The sequence below is a fragment of the Patagioenas fasciata genome, chromosome 22, assembly GCF_037038585.1.
Source record: "Patagioenas fasciata isolate bPatFas1 chromosome 22, bPatFas1.hap1, whole genome shotgun sequence".
In the NCBI taxonomy this organism is placed as follows: domain Eukaryota; kingdom Metazoa; phylum Chordata; class Aves; order Columbiformes; family Columbidae; genus Patagioenas; species Patagioenas fasciata.
Genome location: NC_092541.1, coordinates 1339837 through 1357666, shown reverse-complemented (window position 1 = coordinate 1357666; position 17830 = coordinate 1339837). Strand labels below are relative to the sequence as shown.

The window sequence follows — 17830 nt, the reverse complement described above, 5'->3', positions numbered from 1 at the left end:
GCCACGGGGATGGGCTCCGCCGCCGCCCCGGGCCCCTCCGCAGGTGCGGCCCCGGCGCCGCGGGCTGATCCCGGCTCGGCCCGGGGCTCCCGCCCCGCCCCCGCCCCGCCCCGCGGCACCGGGAGGGGCCTCTGCCCCGGGGGACACCGGGTTGGTGGTGTCCCCATCCCCTCCCCAGAGAGAAAGCAGAGCCGGGTAACGTCAGGCTACCTTTTATTGTAAAAGGCCAGCAGTGCCCTGAGCAGGCTCGGCTGGGGCCAGGAGGTATGTAAAAGTGCTATTTACACCAAGCTCTGGGCGTGCGGCCCTGGGGGTCCCCTCTCTGCTCCCGCTGCCCCTCACCCCTCTCAGTAAAAGCTCTTTGCAGCTCCCTGACTCTTGGTCGTGTCCTTTCCTGAGTGTCCCTGGCACTCCCTGGGGCTGGCAGGGCTGGTGTCACTGCCCCGCAGTGCTGGCGTCGGTTGGGCGTCCGTGTCCACAGGGCAGCCCGATGCGCCGTGGCAGACGGTGCCGGGGCGCTCCCCGCGCTTGCCCATGGTGAGGATGCCCGCGGCGTGGTTGCCGGAGCTGTGCAGCAGACGGTAGAGCCGGCTCTGGAAGGCTGGTGGGACGCTCTTCCTCTTGCCCAGCGTGAGGATGCCGGCGGCGTGGTTGCCCATGCCGTACAGGAGGTCGTAGATGCGGCAGGAGCAGGTCTTCTGCCGGCAGCACTCGGGCAGACTCTGCCGGGCAGCGGCCACGGAGCAGAGCAGGAGCAGGAGCAAGAGGCAGGCAGCTCGTTGGAGCTGCCGGAGCAACAGGCAGCGTCAGTGCAGCCGGCACACGGCTCTGACCAGCAGCCAGACATGGGTGCCCTCACCAGCACCCCTGCCGTGCCCCAGCAAAATGCAGCCATGGGAAACACTGTCCCCTTGTCACCAAGTGCCACAGGATGTGCAGGGACAGTGCCCACACCACTGTGTGCCCAGCTCCGTCCCAAGGAGCCCATGCGGGGCTGAGCCCTCTGAGTGGCTGCTGGCCATGGATGGGGAACCCTGGGGAGTTATTGCTGCACACTCGGTGCTTCCCAATGAACCAGCCAGACCCTCCTGCTCCTCCAGACCCACAATCCCCCATCCCAACCTCCAACCCATCCCCACGAGCTGCAGCGTCCTGGCCCCACCTTGGTGTTGGGCACCTCCATCCTTCCCAGGGTCTTCAGGCAGCCGAGCGGTGCTGGGGCATGTCCCACCGGGCAGCTGAGAGTGCAGCGCCCTGCGCCGCAGACACCGCTTTATAGAGCCCGGCACAAAGCGCTGCCAAAAATACCGTCAGGGCCGGGCGGGAGCGGCCGGTCTCTGGGAGACACGGGTGTGCGGTGGCTGGTAGCCCGGAGACCGGCCAGGCCTTTCCCCTCATTTGCAGCTCCTCATTGTGCGGGTACCGGCGGGCCGGGCGCGCTGGCCGCAACGTGTGGCACTAATGAGGCTGTAATTGCCCGCGGGCCCTGCGGCCGGACCAGCACAAAAGGGCTGAAGGTCGGCGCTGGGGATGCGCTGCCCGCTCCCGGCAGCGGCAGCACACGGGCCCGGTCTTGGTGACTCCATTAGACTAATTAACTCCTTGAACAAAGGGGTGCTGGGCAGCCGCTCGGCTCCATGACGTGGGGAGCTGTCACCCTGCGCTCGGCTGGTGCCAGGGGAGGGATGGAGCCACCAGGGTCCCCCATCCCCAGTGCCACCCTCCATGCCCTTTAGTGCCCCCCTCCTGCGTTGGTCCCATGCACGGAGGGAGCAGCAGGGTGGGTCTCTCACTCTTTATAACACTTTGCAGCTGCGGTCTGACCCTGACCGTCCCTCACCTGGGAGGGTCTCACCCTGGGGGATGAGCCCTGGTGGTTCCCTGATGCCAGAAGCCACATCTGCTGCCCAAGCTGGTCTGCAGCCACCCCCGCTGCACCCCTGAGCCCTCAGCCCCTCTGCACAGTGGGGGCCTGGGGACGCCAGGGTGGGGAAGAGCCCCACTGCTCCATGGAGAGGGGACAAGGACCAGCTAGGACCCTTCTTGCCAGGCAGGATTTCCCCAGGGCTGGCAAAGGCAAAACCCATGGTCCTGCGTAGGGGCAGAAGCCCAAACCTGGGGCTGCTTTTACAGGGCGTGGGGTCAGGCTCAGCAGGCTGGGGGTACATGCACACGATCCAGCATCCCCGCCAGTCCCACAGCAGGGCACTCACTCCAGAAGCAGATGGGAGGATGGATGAGCCCACAGGAGCTTGGGGGTGCAGACAGGAGCACAGACGCCCCCTCTGCAACCTCTCTGCTGGGCCCCCACAGTGTGCAGAGTGCAGGCACCAGCCCTCCCCACACAGCTGCCCTCCCTGGGCAGGCTGGGGCTTCCTTATCCCGGACCCTGTGGCCAGACGGGTGCTCAGTCCGGACCCCCAGCCCCATGCCGGGGTCAGCAGGACGACGTGTCACCCCCTCCTTCCGTCTCAGGGATGGGGTCCAGCGGGGCACGCAGATGGGAGGACTCCGGCGAGGCCGAGCCGTTCCTGCCGATGCCGCAGGACTGCCCCGCGTTGTGGATCTGCCACAGGTTGTCCAGCGCCTCTGCCTTGGCGTGCTTGAGGAGGTCAGCCTGGCCCTGCGCGGGGGGGGATCGGGGCTGATGGACCACAGGCCACCCTGCTGGCTACCAGCACACAGGGCGGTGTGGGGGGGGTCACTGGACATCACCCCCGGTGCTCATGGAGCATCCCCGGGGGCTGGGGAGGGGTCCGCGCAGCCCCTCACCTTCAGCACCGTGATGTTCCAGGCGAAGCTCTCCAGCGCTTTCTGCAGCTTGCGGCCCCTCAGCCCCTCCTTGGCCTCGATGCGGTGCAGCTCCTTGTGCAAGTCCATCCCTGCACAGGCAGGAGCATCTCAGTGCACAGGGACAGTCACCACCCACCATGGATGGGGACAGAGCCGGAGGGACCCCCAGCACAGGGATGCAGGTTGGGTGGGCTCCCATGTCTCCCATGTCCCAGCTCTCCATGCTGGGACTGACCGGCTCGACAGAACTCCCACCACCCCAACACCGCGCTCAGCCCCAGCCTTTGCTGCTTTTGGACCCCAGAGACCAGAGGGGTAGCAGCTTGGCTCTTGCACACCATTGCCCACCCAGGGGGCTCAGAGCGGGGCTGCTGCCCCCCCCAGCCCTGCCGGAGTGTGGGCCCCCGCGCCGTGCACCGCGTGATGTCCTCGTGAGCGGGTGCTATATTTACCCCTCCTGACGCAGCAGCGGCTCCAGGCCCACACGAGGGCTCCCACGCAAGCCCGCTCGCCCCCACGCTGTCAATCAGCAACGCCCCCCCAGCCCCGCACCCCCCAGGCAGCCAGCACCCCCCATACCCCACAGCATCCACCCGCCAGGTACAGCCCAGGCCGGGTTGTCCATAGTGCAGCCGGGGTGGATGCGGGGAGAGCCAGCACCCCGGGCACGGCGGTGGGGGTTACAGCCCCCCCAGACTGCTGCCTGGCAGCAGCGGCAGAGCTCAAAGCCAAGAGCTCGGGGAGGTTTCCGGGCTCCATGCAGGCAGGGAACAAACAGGGCTGCTGGCAGCAGGGCTGGTACTGGCGGGGGCTGGCAGAGCGGGGCCCCCTCCTCCCTCCCCAGCCCCTCCAGCTCCTGGTGGCTCTCCCAGCCCCACGGGGAGCCCCCACACCAGCCCCCTGTGCACTGGGGTGTGGCCAGGGATGTCCCCAGGGATGTCCCAGTGGGGTCCCATCCCGCAGAGTGGTCACAAAACCATTGGTGCTGGGGGTCCCGGGCAGCCTCTGGGGTGGGGGGCAGGATTTGGGGGGGACGGGACTGGGGCAGGGAAGCGGCAGCACCTGCCTGTGTGGGTTCAGCCATGTGTCTTGGAAGTCGTAACATTCAGTTGCCACTTCTACCGTCAGCCCCGGTCTGTTATTTCTGGTGCTAATTATATTCTGGCATTTGGCAGCTAATGACTCTTCCCTGCTTCCTCATCAGCCTCCTCCGCTCCCCTCCCTTCTTTCGTCTCCCTCCCTGCAGCCCACCCATCCAGCACCTTGCCCGTGCCACCCCAGCACCCCGGCGGTGCCCGGACCCCTCGGGGACATGCCCGGTCCCCTGGGTCTGTGGCACAGAGCAGCACCAGGGCTGGACTTGTGTCCCCAGCACCCACCTGCCTGCTGTGCCTGGGTGAGCTTCCCGTACACCGCGTCGGCGGATTCGATCAGCGTCCGGCTGGTCTGGATCATCTGGGGAGAGCGGCGGCGTGAGGAGCGGGGCAGCCCCCGGCCCCACGCATCCCCCGGCAGAGGGATGGGGAGCAGGGGCCGCTCCTCGCCCCGGCGTGGGGGTCTGTCCATCCTTGTCCCGTCACACACATCCAGGTGCTGTGTGAGCAGCGCTGGGCTGGCAGCCAGGGCCCCCCCTCCAACACAAAGGAAGGAAGCGGCTCCAGCTGCGGCTATTAATGGGATTTCTCTGGCGAGGTGGGATCACAAGGTGCCCCAGCAGCTGGTCCCATGCAGGATTTGGGCAGCAGGGGGGACAGGGACTATGGGCTCCCAAGCCCACGCCTTGATGAGGCTCCTCCCTGGGCAACCCCCTGCACAGCCTCCCCCTGCACAGCAAGTTCGGGGTCCCCCATCCTTGTCATGGCGGTGGTCCCGGTGCCACCAGCCCTGCAGAGCATCCCCAGGAGGAGCTGAGCGCCGGCAGGATGGCACTTACCGTCTCGTAGGCGGTGAGGACCTTGCGCAGCAGGTCCGGGATGGGGCCCTGGGCCTCCATGGGGGGGTACTGCTCTGCCAGGTTGAGGGTGACGCTGGGCGCGCTGTCACTGTGCAGCAGCCACGTGGCCACCGTCAGGATGCACTGCTTCATGTTGGCCGCGGGCGTCAGCCCGCACAGCTCCTTGAAGGAGACCAGCGCGTTCTGCGGGCAGAGACCAGCATCAGGGGCTCGGTCCTGGAGGGACCCCAAGAGCCACCCCCCTGCCAAGAACAGCCTCACTCTCCCCAGATCTCTGCTCAGGGTGAGGTTCTGCATCTGCACTCCCTGGAGCTGAGAAGAGGGGATACAGCTGGGCTCCCCACTGCTTGTGGTCCAGCCCCATCCTCCCCCGCACAAGCCATGTCCCCAGGTGCATCTGCTGGGTCCGTACCTGCACGTTCTCCCGCAGGTCGGTGGCCTCCCGCAGCGGCTGGGTGGCCGTCCGGAACACCTCGTCGATGGCCTTGATGCCGGTGGCCTTGGTGGAGGTGTACTCCCGCACCCGGCGGCCCCGGCGCCCCGCCAGCCCCCGCCGGTGGCCCTTGCCCCCCCCGCCGCGGCGGTCAGTGATGGCCACGTGAACAAAGAGGGTGGCATGGGGCAGGGGCTCCCCGGCCAGGGACTGCAGGGGGACGTGGCGGTAGCCGGGCTGCAGGCACTCGAAGGGGATGGTGTACTGGGCGATGAACTCGTCCCCGATGTAGTCGTCGTCCAGCACGACGAAGCGCAGGACGGCCAGCTCCGGCAGGTTGATCTGGAACTCCAGGCTCTCGTCGAAGATGGGGTTGTCCCCGCTCTGCAGGGCCGTCTTGGTGCGGTGCTCGGCGCAGTCGGCAGGGATGCCATGGATCTCAGCACACACGTACGGCTCCACCACCTCCCCCTTGGCCCCCGAGCCCTTGGGCTTGGGCAGGTTCTGCCCACTGATGACCTTGAGGTGCAGGAGCTGGGCCGGCACCCCGGGCAAGGAGTCCTTGGCGTTGGCACTGAAGTAGGAGACCTCCTCCCGCATGATGGCAGGGCGGAGGACGTAGCCGCAGGCTCCGTTCTGCCGGAACCAGCCCACGTTCAGGTCCATCATGAGCCCGGGCGTCTGGTAGTTCATGGCCACCATCTGGCAGCCGCATTTCCAGAAATCCTGAGGGTTCATGTTGCTGGCGTCGATGCGCATGGGGCTGGGGTAGACGCGGGAGAGGAACCGCTTGTTGTAGCTCACCAGCTCGGCCGGGCACTCGTTGGCGAAGCGTCCTGCCTCCACCTCGCTGAAGGAGCACATCTCCCAGTAACGCTGCCCGCGCCGCGAGCTCTCAAAGTCCTGGAAGGGGACGGCTTGGCAGAGGCTCACCAGCTCCGAGAGCTCCCGGCTGAGGCGCACCCGCCGCGGGCCACCCCCCTCGGGTACCTCCCGCTCCTCCTGCCCCAGCCGCCGCGCCAGCTCCCAGCCTTCCTCCTCATCCGACACCTCCCCCTCGCTGTCCTCGCAGCTGGGCGGCAGCTTCTTGCCCTTGATGAGGATGCGGCCCTTGAGCTGCTCCGGAGAGGGCAGGTAGGACGCGGCGGGGTTGGGGGGCTCCAGGTAGAGCTTCTCCCCCAGCGTCTTGCGCAGGCACTGGGCGGCGAGACGCTGCTGGGGGGCCGAGCAGCGCACCACCAGGCAGAGGATGAGGGGGTAGGCGGAGGCGGCGAAGGCGTGCTGGTCGATCAGCCCCACCACGGCGCGGAAGGGCACGCAGGAGGCGGCCGAGGGGCTGGTGTAGACCACGGGCTCGCCCTCGGGGCCGTCCCACAGCACCAGCTCGATGCTGCGGCAGCCCAAGCCCAGGGCGCTGATGTAGCCGCTGATGTCCGAGCGGCCCCAGAAGTTGTCCTCCAGCAGGCAGGCGCTGTGGGCAGAGCTGATGTAGTAGTGCGAGAGGGGCTGCGCCATGTCCTGGCACACCTTGCGGTGCTGCGGGTCGAAGATGGAGCAGTCGGCGGAGAGCAGGTAGCGCGTGAAGCCATCGATGGCCAGGTAGCCCTTCTCCCGGCCCTCCTTGGAGGGCTCATACTTGCCAACGATCTCCAAGCACTTCTCCTCCGTCACCCCCTCCATGCCCTGCTCCACCTCCAGGAACATCAGCAGGTCCTTCAGGCCCAGGTACTCCTTGTTGCTGGAGAACTGCACCAGCAGGAAGAAGATCTCGGGGCGGGTGCAGAGCTCACAATACGCCTCCACAAAAAGGTCACAGGCCACCTCTGCACCCGAACGCTCGCTGGCCTTCTGCAGCTCCTTGAACTTCAGCTCGATGGTGGAGGTCTTCATGCCTGGGTTGAGTGCTTTGATCAGCTGCACAGCCCGGGACACGGGGATGCGTCCGGACTTCTCCAGGTCGGCAAGGTCGAAGACGGAGGAGATCCAGGAGGTCCGGAGGCTGGGGTGGCCAGTCCCCGGCGCCTCGGGCGTGTGCTTCCCGTAGGACACCAGGTACCGCAGCCCCATCACCCAGGCACTCACCACATCGGCTGAGTTGGCCACCAGGTCCAGGGACTCGTAGTTGTCTCCATAGATGATGGAGAAGGCGCACTCATCAGGGAACTGGTCAGAGAGGCCGTTGCTGCGCAGGACGGGTGTCTTCTTGCCCACACGCACCTCTTTGACCGACTTGATCTCGATCTTGGCCTTCTCCGAGTCCTTCTTGGAGGGCTCCCAGCGCACGGAGCGCATGTCGGCGTCCAGCACGAAGAAGCGGCTGTACATGCGGGAGTTGGAGCGCACCTTCTTCAGCTCGCAGCCCTCCAGCATGAAGGAGATGCAGGCGGCCGTGCTGTTGATCTTGCGGTCGTTGGGCATGGTGCTGAAGGACACGGTCTTCTTCTTATGCGGCGGCCGCTGCCGGGAGCCATCCTGCCGGGGTGGGAGGAGGAGGCAGAGCCGTCAGGGACGGGGCAGGCAGCACGTGCCCCGCCAGCTCCCATCGCCCTCGAGCTGATGCACCCCAGTGTGTCCCAGTGCCACACGAAGCCCGGTTTGCCCCAGTCCGACCCTCTCCCCAGAGGCTGGGAGCCGGCTCCAGCCTGGCCTCCCCCATGGATTGCTGCCTGGCTTATTTTAACTCTGCTTTCCTTCCTTCCTTCCTGCTCCCGGCCCTGAGCTGGAGCTTTCCGTGCTCACTCACGCGCCGAGGCACAGCCGTGCACAGGCTCAGTCCCCATCTCCCCAGCCTGGGGACACCAGAGGAAAACAGGTGCCCAGCAGGACCATCCTGTGCCCACAGCAGCCCCATCCCTGTGGAGGGGCACACGCCACGGCCCCTCTCGCCTTCCCCCGGCCACCGACCCCGAGGGGTGCAAGGCTGCCTGGGGCACCCCGAGGTGATGCATGGGCACAGCTGCTCCTGGGGACCCCCCAGTCAGACCCCCCCACTGCAGGACAGCCCCACACACTGGGGACGAGTGCAGCCCATGGCCCCATCCCACAAAGCCCACGGCTGCTGCTGCCTGCATGGGGTGACGTTGGGGACGGGGTCCCTGTGCCCCATGCCCCCGGTCTGCCCATTCCCTTGCATCAGCCCTGCCCCTTGGCGGGGAACGGGGACCCTGCTGCCAAGGGGCTGGAGGGGGTGGGGGGAATGAGGGGGAACAGCAGGGCTGGGAGCATATTATGGGATGGATTTCATTAAGTAGTGCAGCAGGAGCTGATTTAATCCACGTCTTCAAGATTATGGTGAGTCACCTCTAATCTGGTGGTGTCACTGGCATAGGCAGGTCCTGCTCAGTTGCCTGGGTTGGGGACACGGGGGTGTCCCCCCCTGAGAGCTTCCCCACCTCCTCGCTGCCGGGTATTTGCTACCAGCAGCAATCTGAGCACCCCACTGACAGGCAGCCCCCCGTCCCCCCATGGCATGACAGCCGGCCCTGGGGAGCAGCCCCCTCCTGCCCCAGACCCCGAACCTCAGCGGACCCGCTCCCCGCCCCGGCGCACCCCACCCCGGGCGGCTCCGCACCGGGCCCCACAGCCGAAAACAGGAAACCCATCCGGAAAGGAAACCCGGGCGGGAGGGCTGCGCACACCCTGCACCCCCAGGGACCTGCCTCCAGCTGCACCCACCACAGGCAGCCAGAACCTGTCCCGTCGTCCCCTGCTTGGGGTGAAAACCTGAACCCCTGTCCCCCAGGGCTTGGGTAGTTGCAGCGCTTTGGGGTGCAGGTGTGCAGTGCAGACCTGAGCGTATCCCACAGCACAGGGGCTCTGCTCTCCCCATCCAACCCCCAAACCACAGCGGGACCTCCTTTTGGCTTCACACCCCGGTTCAGGCACCGGTGGGGAAAAACTGCTGCTCCACAGCAGCTTTCCAAGTGGGCACCAACCCTGGGGACACCCCGCTAAGTGTCAGATATTGGAACAGGCTGGTCAGGGAAGTGGTGGAGTCACCATCCCTGGAGGGGTTTAAAAGGCGAGGTTCTTAGGGACGTGGTTTAGTGCTAGAGCTGGGTTAGGTTATGGTTGGACTCGACGATCCCGAGGGTCTTTTCCAACTGAAATGATTCAAAGATTGTAAGCGCTCCGCGAGGCGCGGGCAGGAGCGGCACAGGCAGGAGCAGCGCAGGCAGCCGGGGCCGCAGAGCTCCGTAAGGTGACCAGGAGGTCAGCAGAGGACACGGCAGGAGGACACGGCGCTCCCAGCTGTGGGAGCACGGAGCATCCCCGTGCACCGGGCAGCGCTCCGGCGGGAGCGGGGCACCCCGCTCGCCGTGCTGGCAGCGAGCAGGCATGGCTCTCGTCAGCGCTACCGCACACATCGCACCCACAGAGCCCGGCTCTGCGGAGGGAAGATGCACTGGCCGCGATGCCGGTGCCGACCGTGATGCCAACGGTGAGCGCAGGCATCCAGCTGGGCACGGAGAGCACGTCTGAAACCAGCTGCCTGCGCCCTGCCCCGCTCTGCAGCGTGTGCTAAGCACCTCTTTAGCCAATTACCTCTGTGATTAGTGCCCTGGCAAGCGCGGCAGCCCTAATCTCAGCCGCCACGTGACTGCTGCCGTTACCGGCCAAGCAACCCACTCCCAAGTGCAGGGATGGGGAAGGGCCCATCAGCCATCCGTCCCTTCCCATTGTCCCCCAACGCCTGGCTTCAGGGGTTCCCCACCACACAGCAGGAGATAGAGGAACCAAAAGCGCCTGGGGTTGAGACATCTTGGCTTGACCGCCGTGGGAGAGCAGGACCGTGGCCACCCCAGCAGCAGGACCCACTCCTGGCCACGGGATGTGCGGTAGAGCGACGGGGCTGTCCCCAGCTTGGCTGTGATGTGACGCATCCGCAGCCGCTTTCCCCAGGTCCCGGTTCTTCCCGCTGCCCCCGTCCCAGGCTGGGCAGCGCGAGCAGAGATGCAGGCGGCAGCCGGCAGCACCGGAGCGGAGGCAGTGGGAGGCCAGGCACAGCCAGGGCTTTTCTACCAGCGTTTGTTTCCTGCCAAGAAGAGAGCGAGTGACACATCCACTTCCCGCGGCACCAGCTGCCGCTACCCAGCGAGGGGCTGTGGAGCCGGAGCCCGGTGCAGATGCATCGCACGGCTCCTGGGGCTGGTGCGGGGTGGGGAAGGGGCCCATGCAGGGCACAGGACAGTGGGGCACAGGGGAAGGGTCACCTCCTGCAGCACGAATAGATCCAGTACCACCACAGTCCCACTCCAGCATCCTCCCAGCCCACCACACCCCCAGCCTCAGCAGACCACAGGGAGCAGATCTCCTAGGCAGGGCAGGGGGATGCCGACACCCGGCATGGCCAGCCCCGGGCTCCCCCTGCTCCAGCACAGCTGCTGATTCTTACTTTCAGATTCATTCCTCCAGCCTTTTCTGGAAATCCCGAAAAATAACAGAGCTGACAGCTTTTCCCACATGTGCATCCACTTCTCGAGCAGACAGCCCCTGCCCGGCCAGCTGCCCCGCTGCCTGTGGCTCGTTTGTGCCCGCGCTCCAGGCTGTAGCCAAAATCATGGCACTGGGTCCCCTCCCTGTCCCACTCGCCATCGCGGAGGGGAACGGCAAAGCTGCCACAGACCCCACAGCAGAGGAGCGGCCTTGGTCTCCCTCATGGGTTTGGGGTCAGGCAACTGCTTCCCAGGTCCTGTGGGGGCTGGTTGGGGACCCAAGCTGCTAGGGGTCCCCCACAGACTCTTCCTGCCACCACCACCCTCTCCTCAGCCACTGTGCAGAGTCGGGCTGAGCCACGTGCCCCCGGACAGGGAGAGCCCAGGCACAGAGGGGTCTCAGCTGGTGGCAGCAGAGGGGCTGGTGGAGGACACGCTGTGTCCCCATCCCTGCTCTGGGACAGGAGAGCTACGCTGGGTTAGCAGCAGGACCGCTGCCTCCAAAGGGGTGAGGGCAGAAGAAGCACGGCATGGACAGCCTGTCCCCTGAATGTCACCCTCAGGCCAATGAGGGGCTCAGCACACTCAGGGTTCTGTGGGGAACACGTGGCTGCGGGATTTTGCCCTGCAGCACCAGGGCAGGATCAGGCCCGGATGGAATTGGAGATGCATAAGGGGGACATCAGCCTGCTCTGACCTGCCCCAGTGCCCCCTGCCCACCGCTGACCCTGGGCGACCCAACCTCCACATGAGGACAAATCCCTGGGTGACGCACGGTGGTGACCGGTGACAGGGGACACACCCAGCCCAGGGTGAGCGAGGCATTTACCTCCAGCCCACGGTCAGTCCCCAGGAGGAGCAGGTGACCCCAGCGATGTTCCAGAGGAAACCAGGGCACAGATGGCACGCTGGCACTGGCCTTCAGGTGCACGGGAGCACCGGGAGGTCTCCTCGCTGTCACCGTGCGGGCACAGCCTGGCCAGTCTCTCAACAGTTTGCAGCGAGAGCCTGAGTGGGCGCTGGGGGGGGCACAGGTTCCTTCTGGCCACCCTGGGGATGAGCTGAAGAAGAACCAGGTCCCGGGGACAGGAGAGCATGGCCGGGCCAGCACCATGGGAACAACCCCCACGCAGGGTATTAATAGCACCGGAGCAATCCCGGCTTAAAATAGGCTGCCAGGAGTGGGGAGGCGGGTCCTGGGCGGACGCGACCTATTGTGTCAGCGAGCAATGCCGGCATAAGCACAATTAGCGGGGGCTCATTTAGGAAAGCATGCATGTGACCCACTGCCCACCTGCACAGGAGATCCCCAGAGACCCTCCTTGGCCCAAGGCCCCACCGCTGCCCACGCCATGGCTTTGGGGAGGTGCTGGGAGCAGGTTGGGAGCTGGCGAGGCTGAGCTCAAGGCTCAGCAGCTTCGCAGGAGGGACCATGGGAGAGCAGAAGGTTTTCAGGAGACAGGAGCAGGCGTCTCCTCACTGACACCCATGGGTGCCCTGAGCAGGACAGGGTGATGCTGCCGTGCGACTCCCATGGCAGCAGCAGCGTGGCCGTGACCCATGTGAGCGGCAGCGGCCGGACAGGGCAACCCAGGGCTGTGCAAAGTGGACAGGCCTGGCCCGGTAATGCACGAAGCCCAAGCCAAGCTTTGCCCTTGGGGACCCACAATGCTGGGCAGGGTGACAGGATGCTGTGCCAGCCCTAGCGAGAGCATCCCCGGCGAGCCCGGTGCCGCGGGCAGGGGGCAAACCCCGTGCTCGGCCGGGCAGGCGACCCCCGGACACCGACCCGGGGCTGCAGCTGCCCCGCGGCTCCACGAACCGGTCCCGCGGGTGCAGCGCCCGGCCGGGCACGGCGGGAGCCCGGGGGAAGCGGCGGGCACGGCGGGCATCGCGGGCGGGCCGGGCCGGTGCCCGCCAGGTCCGGGTCCGGGGGACGCGCAGCTCCCGCGGGGGACACGGATCAGCCCCCCCGAGCCATGCGCAGGTGCCGGGTGGAGCCGGTCCCAGGGGACACCGGAGCCCGCTCCGGGGACGGGAGGGGAGCGCGGGAGGGGCCGGTGCGGGGCTCTCACCTTCATGATGCTGGCGCGGGGCGCGGCGGGCGCGGGGCTTCGCTCCGCCGAGTCCTCGCGGCTGCTGCTGCCCGAGCCCGAACCGGGGCTGCCGCCGCCGCCGCCACCGCCGCGGGGCCCGTTGGGCAGCGGGGCGGCGGGGCGGGGCGAGCCCGGCGGCGGGGCGCCCCGGGGCCCCTCCGCCATCCCCCGGAGCCTCAGGGCAGCGGCCGCCGCGGGGCCCCGGGCGCCCCCGGAGCCTGCGCCCGCCGCCGCTGCGGGCTCAGTGGCGGAGCGGGCGGGAGGCGGCGCGGCCGGGAGGAGGGGCCGTGCCGGGGCGGGGACGCGGATGGGGACGGAACGGCCCCCCCGCCCCGGGCTGCAGCGGCGGGGAGTGGGGACGGGCACCGGGCACCGGCACCTCCCGCCGGGGGGGCCCCCCCGGGCCTCCGCCCGGCGCCGCAGCGCCCGGGCCCGGCAGCCGCCCCATCCCGGTGGGAGCGGGGCCAAGCCCGCACCCTGCGGCCGGGCACCCCCACCCAGCACACACCCTGCAGCCTGGTACCCGAAACGAGCCCGCACCCTACAGCCTGGCACCCAAACCCAGCACACTCCCTGCAGTCTGGTACCCAAAACAAGCCTGTACCCTGGCACTCAAATCGACCTTGCACCCTGCAGCCTGGCACCCAAACCGAGCCTGCACCCTGCAGACTGGCACAGGCAGCAGGACCAGCAGCCCCCCTGGGGTCTCTAGGTTGCGCAGATCTCTGCCAACCCAGGCTCACAGCCCCCCCGGGCATCCCCCACCCGGGCACAGGTATCCACCAGCACCAGGCACCACTTCTCCCCAACATGGAGCCCTTATCCCAGATTCCATCCCTGAGGAGGTTTTGCCCGCACCAGGGCCATGCTTTGTGTGGACCTTGTTCAAGACATCGGCCTCTGCCAGCAGCTGGGGTTGCCCCCACCCCAGTAGCAGCTGCCTGCACAGCAGGTTCCCCAAGCACTGAGGCTCACTGGCCCTTAAAATAAACCTTAACAGGCAGGAGGGGAAAGGACCAGTCCCTCCCACCGGCTACATTTGTGCCTCAAAGGCACAAACAGCCCGATGTTCCCAGAGCCCCAGCCAGTCGCTGAACTGATTAAATATTCATGGCTGCCCCTTCCCCAGGACCCCCGAGGAAACTAAAAGAGCAACTTCTCAACCACCAGAGCAGAGTCAGGGCTGTCATCAAGAAATCTCTTTAATGAGGATTAAAAATAATAGTATAAAAAAATAAATCCCAGAGTGCGGCCCTTTATTTATTTTTGAGAGATAATCCTCCTTTATTTTGCTTCTGTATTTTTAACCATTAAAAGCAGCCCCTGCTGGAGCTCATTGTTTTGTAAACCAGCAGACGTGCACTGGAACCCAGTGGACGTGGCACCTGCCACCCCCTGCCCTGCCCACGGTGTCCCTGCCAGGGGACAAAATGCCACAGGGTCCCTGAGCTCAGTGCTGGGTTGAACCATGGGTTCAACGCTCCTCAGCTCCTCCTGGGGAGGTTTGCACTGTCCCCTCCCCGTGCTGGCCCTGGGCTGTGACAGTCAAGGTGCCCCTTGGGAAAGGAATGGGCACCCACGGAGCTGCCAAGGCACTGAGTGGAGCAGGGTGAGCCATGGCTGGTGGCAGCAGGACCTGGCTGCCCCATGATGCTCACAAGTGCCCATGGTCCCATCCTGCACCCAGAACAGCCCCACAAAAGGGGACTGGGGCTGGGGACAGGGCTGGGGTGCAGGTCCTGCCCCATCCCCACGGGCAGCACTGAGCGGGTGCCCACCAGTGCCTGCCAGCACCACAGAGCGGAGGCACGGCTGAGCTCGCTGGCCCCACCAGCTCCCCTCAGCCAAACCCTCCGGGGATGGGCACCCTCACCCCACACCTCCCAACAGGGACTCGGCCCCACTCCATTCCTCAGAGGGCACATGACAAGCAGACCCCAGAGGCAGGAGGGCTGCGGGACCCCTGGGCTGCCCTAAGAGATGACGGTGTTCTGGATGAGCTGCAGCAGCCGCTCCTCCCGCAGGACCCTGGGCATGGGGACAGCGGAGCCCAGCGTGTCCCGCAGTTGGGCGAAGGCCCCAGCCCCCACCATGTGCAGGCGCAGGGGCCCGATGCTGCCCTTGAAACGGAAGGATTTATAGATGGGGAAATCCTCCTGGAGACACTGGTCCAGCTGCAGAGAGAGGGCAGGCTGCTCATACTGCTCGGACACCAGCTATCCCAGCGCAGCCCCCCGGACTGTGCCCGTGTTCCCTCCCATCAGCGCCGCAGCAAAGCATCATCATAGAATAGTTTGACTTGAGGTGACCTCCAAAGCGCATCCAGTGCCCCCCCGCCATGAGCAGGGACATCTCCACCAGCTCAGGGTGCTCAGGGTGCCGTCCAGCCTGGCCTGGGATGTCTCCAGGGATGGTTCATCCACCACCTCTCTGGGTACCCGGGCCAGGCTCTCACCACCCTCAGTGCAAACATTTTCTCCCTCTGTCTAGCACAGAGGCTGTGAGGCCACCACTGCCACCCCGTGGTTGCGGCCACCCCGCTGCTCGCCCGCCTCGCAGGGTGCAGGCAGCGGGACCTGCCTGCCCGCATCCCCCTCACCTTGTAGCGCTGCCCCTCCGACAGGTCCCGCAGGCCCCGCAGCTCCACGAACACCTCGTAGTGGGGGGCACAGGCCCCCGAAGATGCACCTGCAGCAGCACCATCATCAGCATGGTAAAGCTGCCCGCGGCCCCCAGCCCCACCGGGCACAGGAGGGTCAGAAGAGCCGAGGTCAGTGCCAGCCGTGCTTTTGGGGGCACTCAGCTCTCGGGGGGACTCACCCAGCAGGGCGCTCTCCACGCAGACATAGTCCACCAGGCGAGCACCCGGCCACATGCCCACGGCGCGGCACAGGCTCCGGCAGAATCGGTCCTCAGGGATGCTCTCACCCCGCACGCTCAGCGCCTGACTCTCCCTGCAGCATGAGAGGGTCCACGGTGGATGCCCCGTTTTGGGGGTGCCACTGGCAGCATCCTGCCCTGACCCTGCTCAGCACAGAGCCCCCCAAGGTGAGGGGTAGGGGCCAGGGTGTCCTCACCTGCGCACGAGCTCCACCACGGGACACTGCTTGTGGAAGCCGGTGACCCTCAGCACCTCCCCGGTACAGCACCTGCGTGGGCACAGGGAACATGAGGGTCCAGCGCTAGGCATGCGAGGCTGGGGCAGGTGGCCCCCCTGGACCACTGCACCTGTACTCTCCGGGCCGGGCCGTCAGGACCAGCCCGTACTCGCGTCCCTCCCAGAGTTCGTCCAGCAGCACCGTGCGCGGCTCCTCCTCGGCTGGGCAGGGCAGGAACTCACAGAAAGCCCAGTCGGGGCACAGCAGGAACCGGGGTGCTGGTTCCTGTGGCCACAGGTTCACACCAAGCAGGGCTGGGCAGAGGGCAGCCTGGGTCAGTGTGAGCCCCCCAAGATCCTCCTGTTCCTGCCTGCATAGCATCGCTCCCCTTCCAAGGGGGAACCTTTTGGCTGGTGCCAGGACAGAGCTGTTTTTGGAGAGCAGGCAGGTCTCTCCAGGGAGGGATGGGGCACCGAGATGCACCCACATCTGCGGGGCCAGAAGGGGTTTGTTCCCCCACGCACCCAGGGGACAGGCCTGGGGGGACACTCACCTCCTGCCGTCTGGTAGAAGGGGCAGTAGAAAGGTAGCCCCTTGCAGTCGGCCTGGCACAGGGCATCGCAGTAGAGCTGCTCCGCGCCATACGCCGTCCCCACCACCACCACCTCCAGCTGCGGCCACAGGCGCTGCACGATGCCCTCGAAGCCGCGGGCACACTCGGCCCGGATCTCGGCCGCCCGGGTGGCATCGGGGGCCAGCAGCGCCTGCAGCCGGCCCCGCGCGTCCTCAGGCAGCCCAGGCTGCGGGCTCACCCTGCCCAGCGCCAGGTCCTGTGCCAGCCCGTGCCAGCCCGTGCGCAGGGCCAGCAGCGCATCCTGCAGCTCGCTGGCCAGCCCGGCCTCCAGCACCCGCAGGGCACGCGTCCGCAGGGCGAAGAGCAGCTGCACCCGCAGCGCGGCGGCCCGCGAGGGCAGGGCGCTCGCCTCGGCCGGGGTGCAGTACAGGGTGGGCAGGGGCCAGCCCGCCGGGGCGCGGGGGCAAGCGGGTGCCCAGGAGAGCAGCGCCGTGCCCCGCGGAGCCAGCGCTTGTGGGAAGGTGGTGCGAAGGATGTCCAGGTAGAGCAGGGACCCCTGCACAGGGACAGGCGGGGGTCAGGTGGGGCAGATTGGGGCGTGTGGGGTGCCCGCGTTCCCCTCCCTGCCCATCACCCCCATACCTGCAGAGGGGGGTCGGTGCCCCAGCAGCTGCGGAGCAGCGTCCAGGGGCGCAGCGGGGAGACCTGTCCCCCCAGCACCTCATCAGGGCAGCTCTGCCCCAGGGGGTATCGCTCCCGGAAAGCATCCGACCCTGCCGAGAGAGGCGCGGGGTGAGGGGGGCGACCCCTCGGGACCCCGCATCCCCACCCCAGCGCTCCGCCGCCCCCCCAGTCTCACCGCGGGCCGTGCCGGGGGGCAGCAGCCGCCGCAGCCGCCGCTCCTGGCTCCGCCGCACCTCGCTGCCCCGCAGCTCCAGCCGCCGCCGGGACCAGCCCGCGGTGCGAAGCAGCGCGGAACGGAGCAGCCGGTGCCGCAGCGCGGGGGCGGCGGGAAGCGCCACGGCCACGGCCACGGCCACGGCCACGGCCACGGCCACCGCCACCGCCACCGCGGGCAGCATCCCGGGCCGCGCACCGCTGCTCCCCGAGCAGGGACCCGGGCACCGGGAGCTCCCACGGACCCGCCCCGGGTACCGTTCTCGGCCCCCCCACCCCGCCTCCGGCTGTTCCGTCTCCGGCAGAAATGACGGCGAATAACGGCGACCGGTGCCACCCCCGCCGGCAGCTCCGCCTTTGTTTTTATTTTCATTTTCTCATTCGTACGAAAAACCCGCCCCCCCTCCACGACTTCGCTCAGCGGAGAATTAAATCGCAATTAAAACCCAAGAGCAAGCGCCCTGTTTCTCCACGCCTCGGCGAGAGAAAGCTCTTTATTTAAACAAATAAATAAGTAGTGCGATTTGTCTATTTTGGTTTGGTTTTGCCC

General features: G+C 67.0%; 3 protein-coding genes across 3 annotated transcripts; all 3 read right to left on the bottom strand.

Moving 5' to 3' along the window:
• Window positions 1-196: 196 nt before the first annotated feature.
• Window positions 197-1586, bottom strand: HCRT (hypocretin neuropeptide precursor). The gene is made up of 3 exons (XM_065855869.2): window positions 1424-1586; window positions 1163-1254; window positions 197-785 (listed from the first exon to the last, which is right to left on the bottom strand). Exons 1-3 carry the CDS (start codon window positions 1584-1586, stop codon window positions 348-350), a joined length of 693 nt encoding a protein of 230 aa, XP_065711941.1. The 3' UTR covers window positions 197-347.
• A 751-nt stretch (window positions 1587-2337) lies between these two features.
• LOC136112031 (inactive phospholipase C-like protein 2) lies at window positions 2338-12892 on the bottom strand. The gene is made up of 6 exons (XM_065856516.2): window positions 12691-12892; window positions 5160-7652; window positions 4727-4930; window positions 4173-4248; window positions 2773-2882; window positions 2338-2623 (listed from the first exon to the last, which is right to left on the bottom strand). The coding sequence occupies exons 1-6, from the start codon at window positions 12874-12876 to the stop codon at window positions 2438-2440; spliced, it is 3255 nt and encodes a 1084-aa protein (XP_065712588.2). The 5' UTR covers window positions 12877-12892; the 3' UTR covers window positions 2338-2437.
• A 1003-nt stretch (window positions 12893-13895) lies between these two features.
• Window positions 13896-17571, bottom strand: GHDC (GH3 domain containing). Its single transcript, XM_065856526.2, has 8 exons — window positions 17243-17571; window positions 17026-17156; window positions 16363-16939; window positions 15940-16123; window positions 15789-15860; window positions 15532-15665; window positions 15311-15399; window positions 13896-14885 (listed from the first exon to the last, which is right to left on the bottom strand). The coding sequence occupies exons 1-8, from the start codon at window positions 17463-17465 to the stop codon at window positions 14685-14687; spliced, it is 1611 nt and encodes a 536-aa protein (XP_065712598.2). The 5' UTR covers window positions 17466-17571; the 3' UTR covers window positions 13896-14684.
• Window positions 17572-17830: the final 259 nt, after the last annotated feature.

Bases quoted from the DNA above. Each gene is read 5' to 3' on its own strand.
- HCRT (XM_065855869.2), bottom strand. From the start codon at position 1,586: ATGGAGTCACCAAGACCGGGCCCGTGTGCTGCCGCTGCCGGGAGCGGG. The intron at 1,255-1,423 runs GTACCCGCACAA...TCTGCGGCGCAG, and splicing joins CCAGCGCGCCCGGCCCGCCG to GGCGCTGCACTCTCAGCTGC. The intron at 786-1,162 runs GTGGGGCCAGGA...TTGCTCCGGCAG, and splicing joins TGGAGGTGCCCAACACCAAG to CTCCAACGAGCTGCCTGCCT.
- LOC136112031 (XM_065856516.2), bottom strand. From the start codon at position 12,876: ATGGCGGAGGGGCCCCGGGGCGCCCCGCCGCCGGGCTCGCCCCGCCCC. The intron at 2,883-4,172 runs GTGGGTGCTGGG...CTGCCTGTGCAG, and splicing joins CACCCAGGCACAGCAGGCAG to GGATGGACTTGCACAAGGAG. The intron at 2,624-2,772 runs GTGAGGGGCTGC...CCCCCCGCGCAG, and splicing joins GGAACATCACGGTGCTGAAG to GGCCAGGCTGACCTCCTCAA.
- GHDC (XM_065856526.2), bottom strand. From the start codon at position 17,465: ATGCTGCCCGCGGTGGCGGTGGCGGTGGCCGTGGCCGTGGCCGTGGCC. The intron at 16,124-16,362 runs GTGAGTGTCCCC...CCCTCTGCCCAG, and splicing joins CTTCTACCAGACGGCAGGAG to CCCTGCTTGGTGTGAACCTG. The intron at 15,861-15,939 runs GTGCAGTGGTCC...GTGCCCACGCAG, and splicing joins GCCCGGCCCGGAGAGTACAG to GTGCTGTACCGGGGAGGTGC.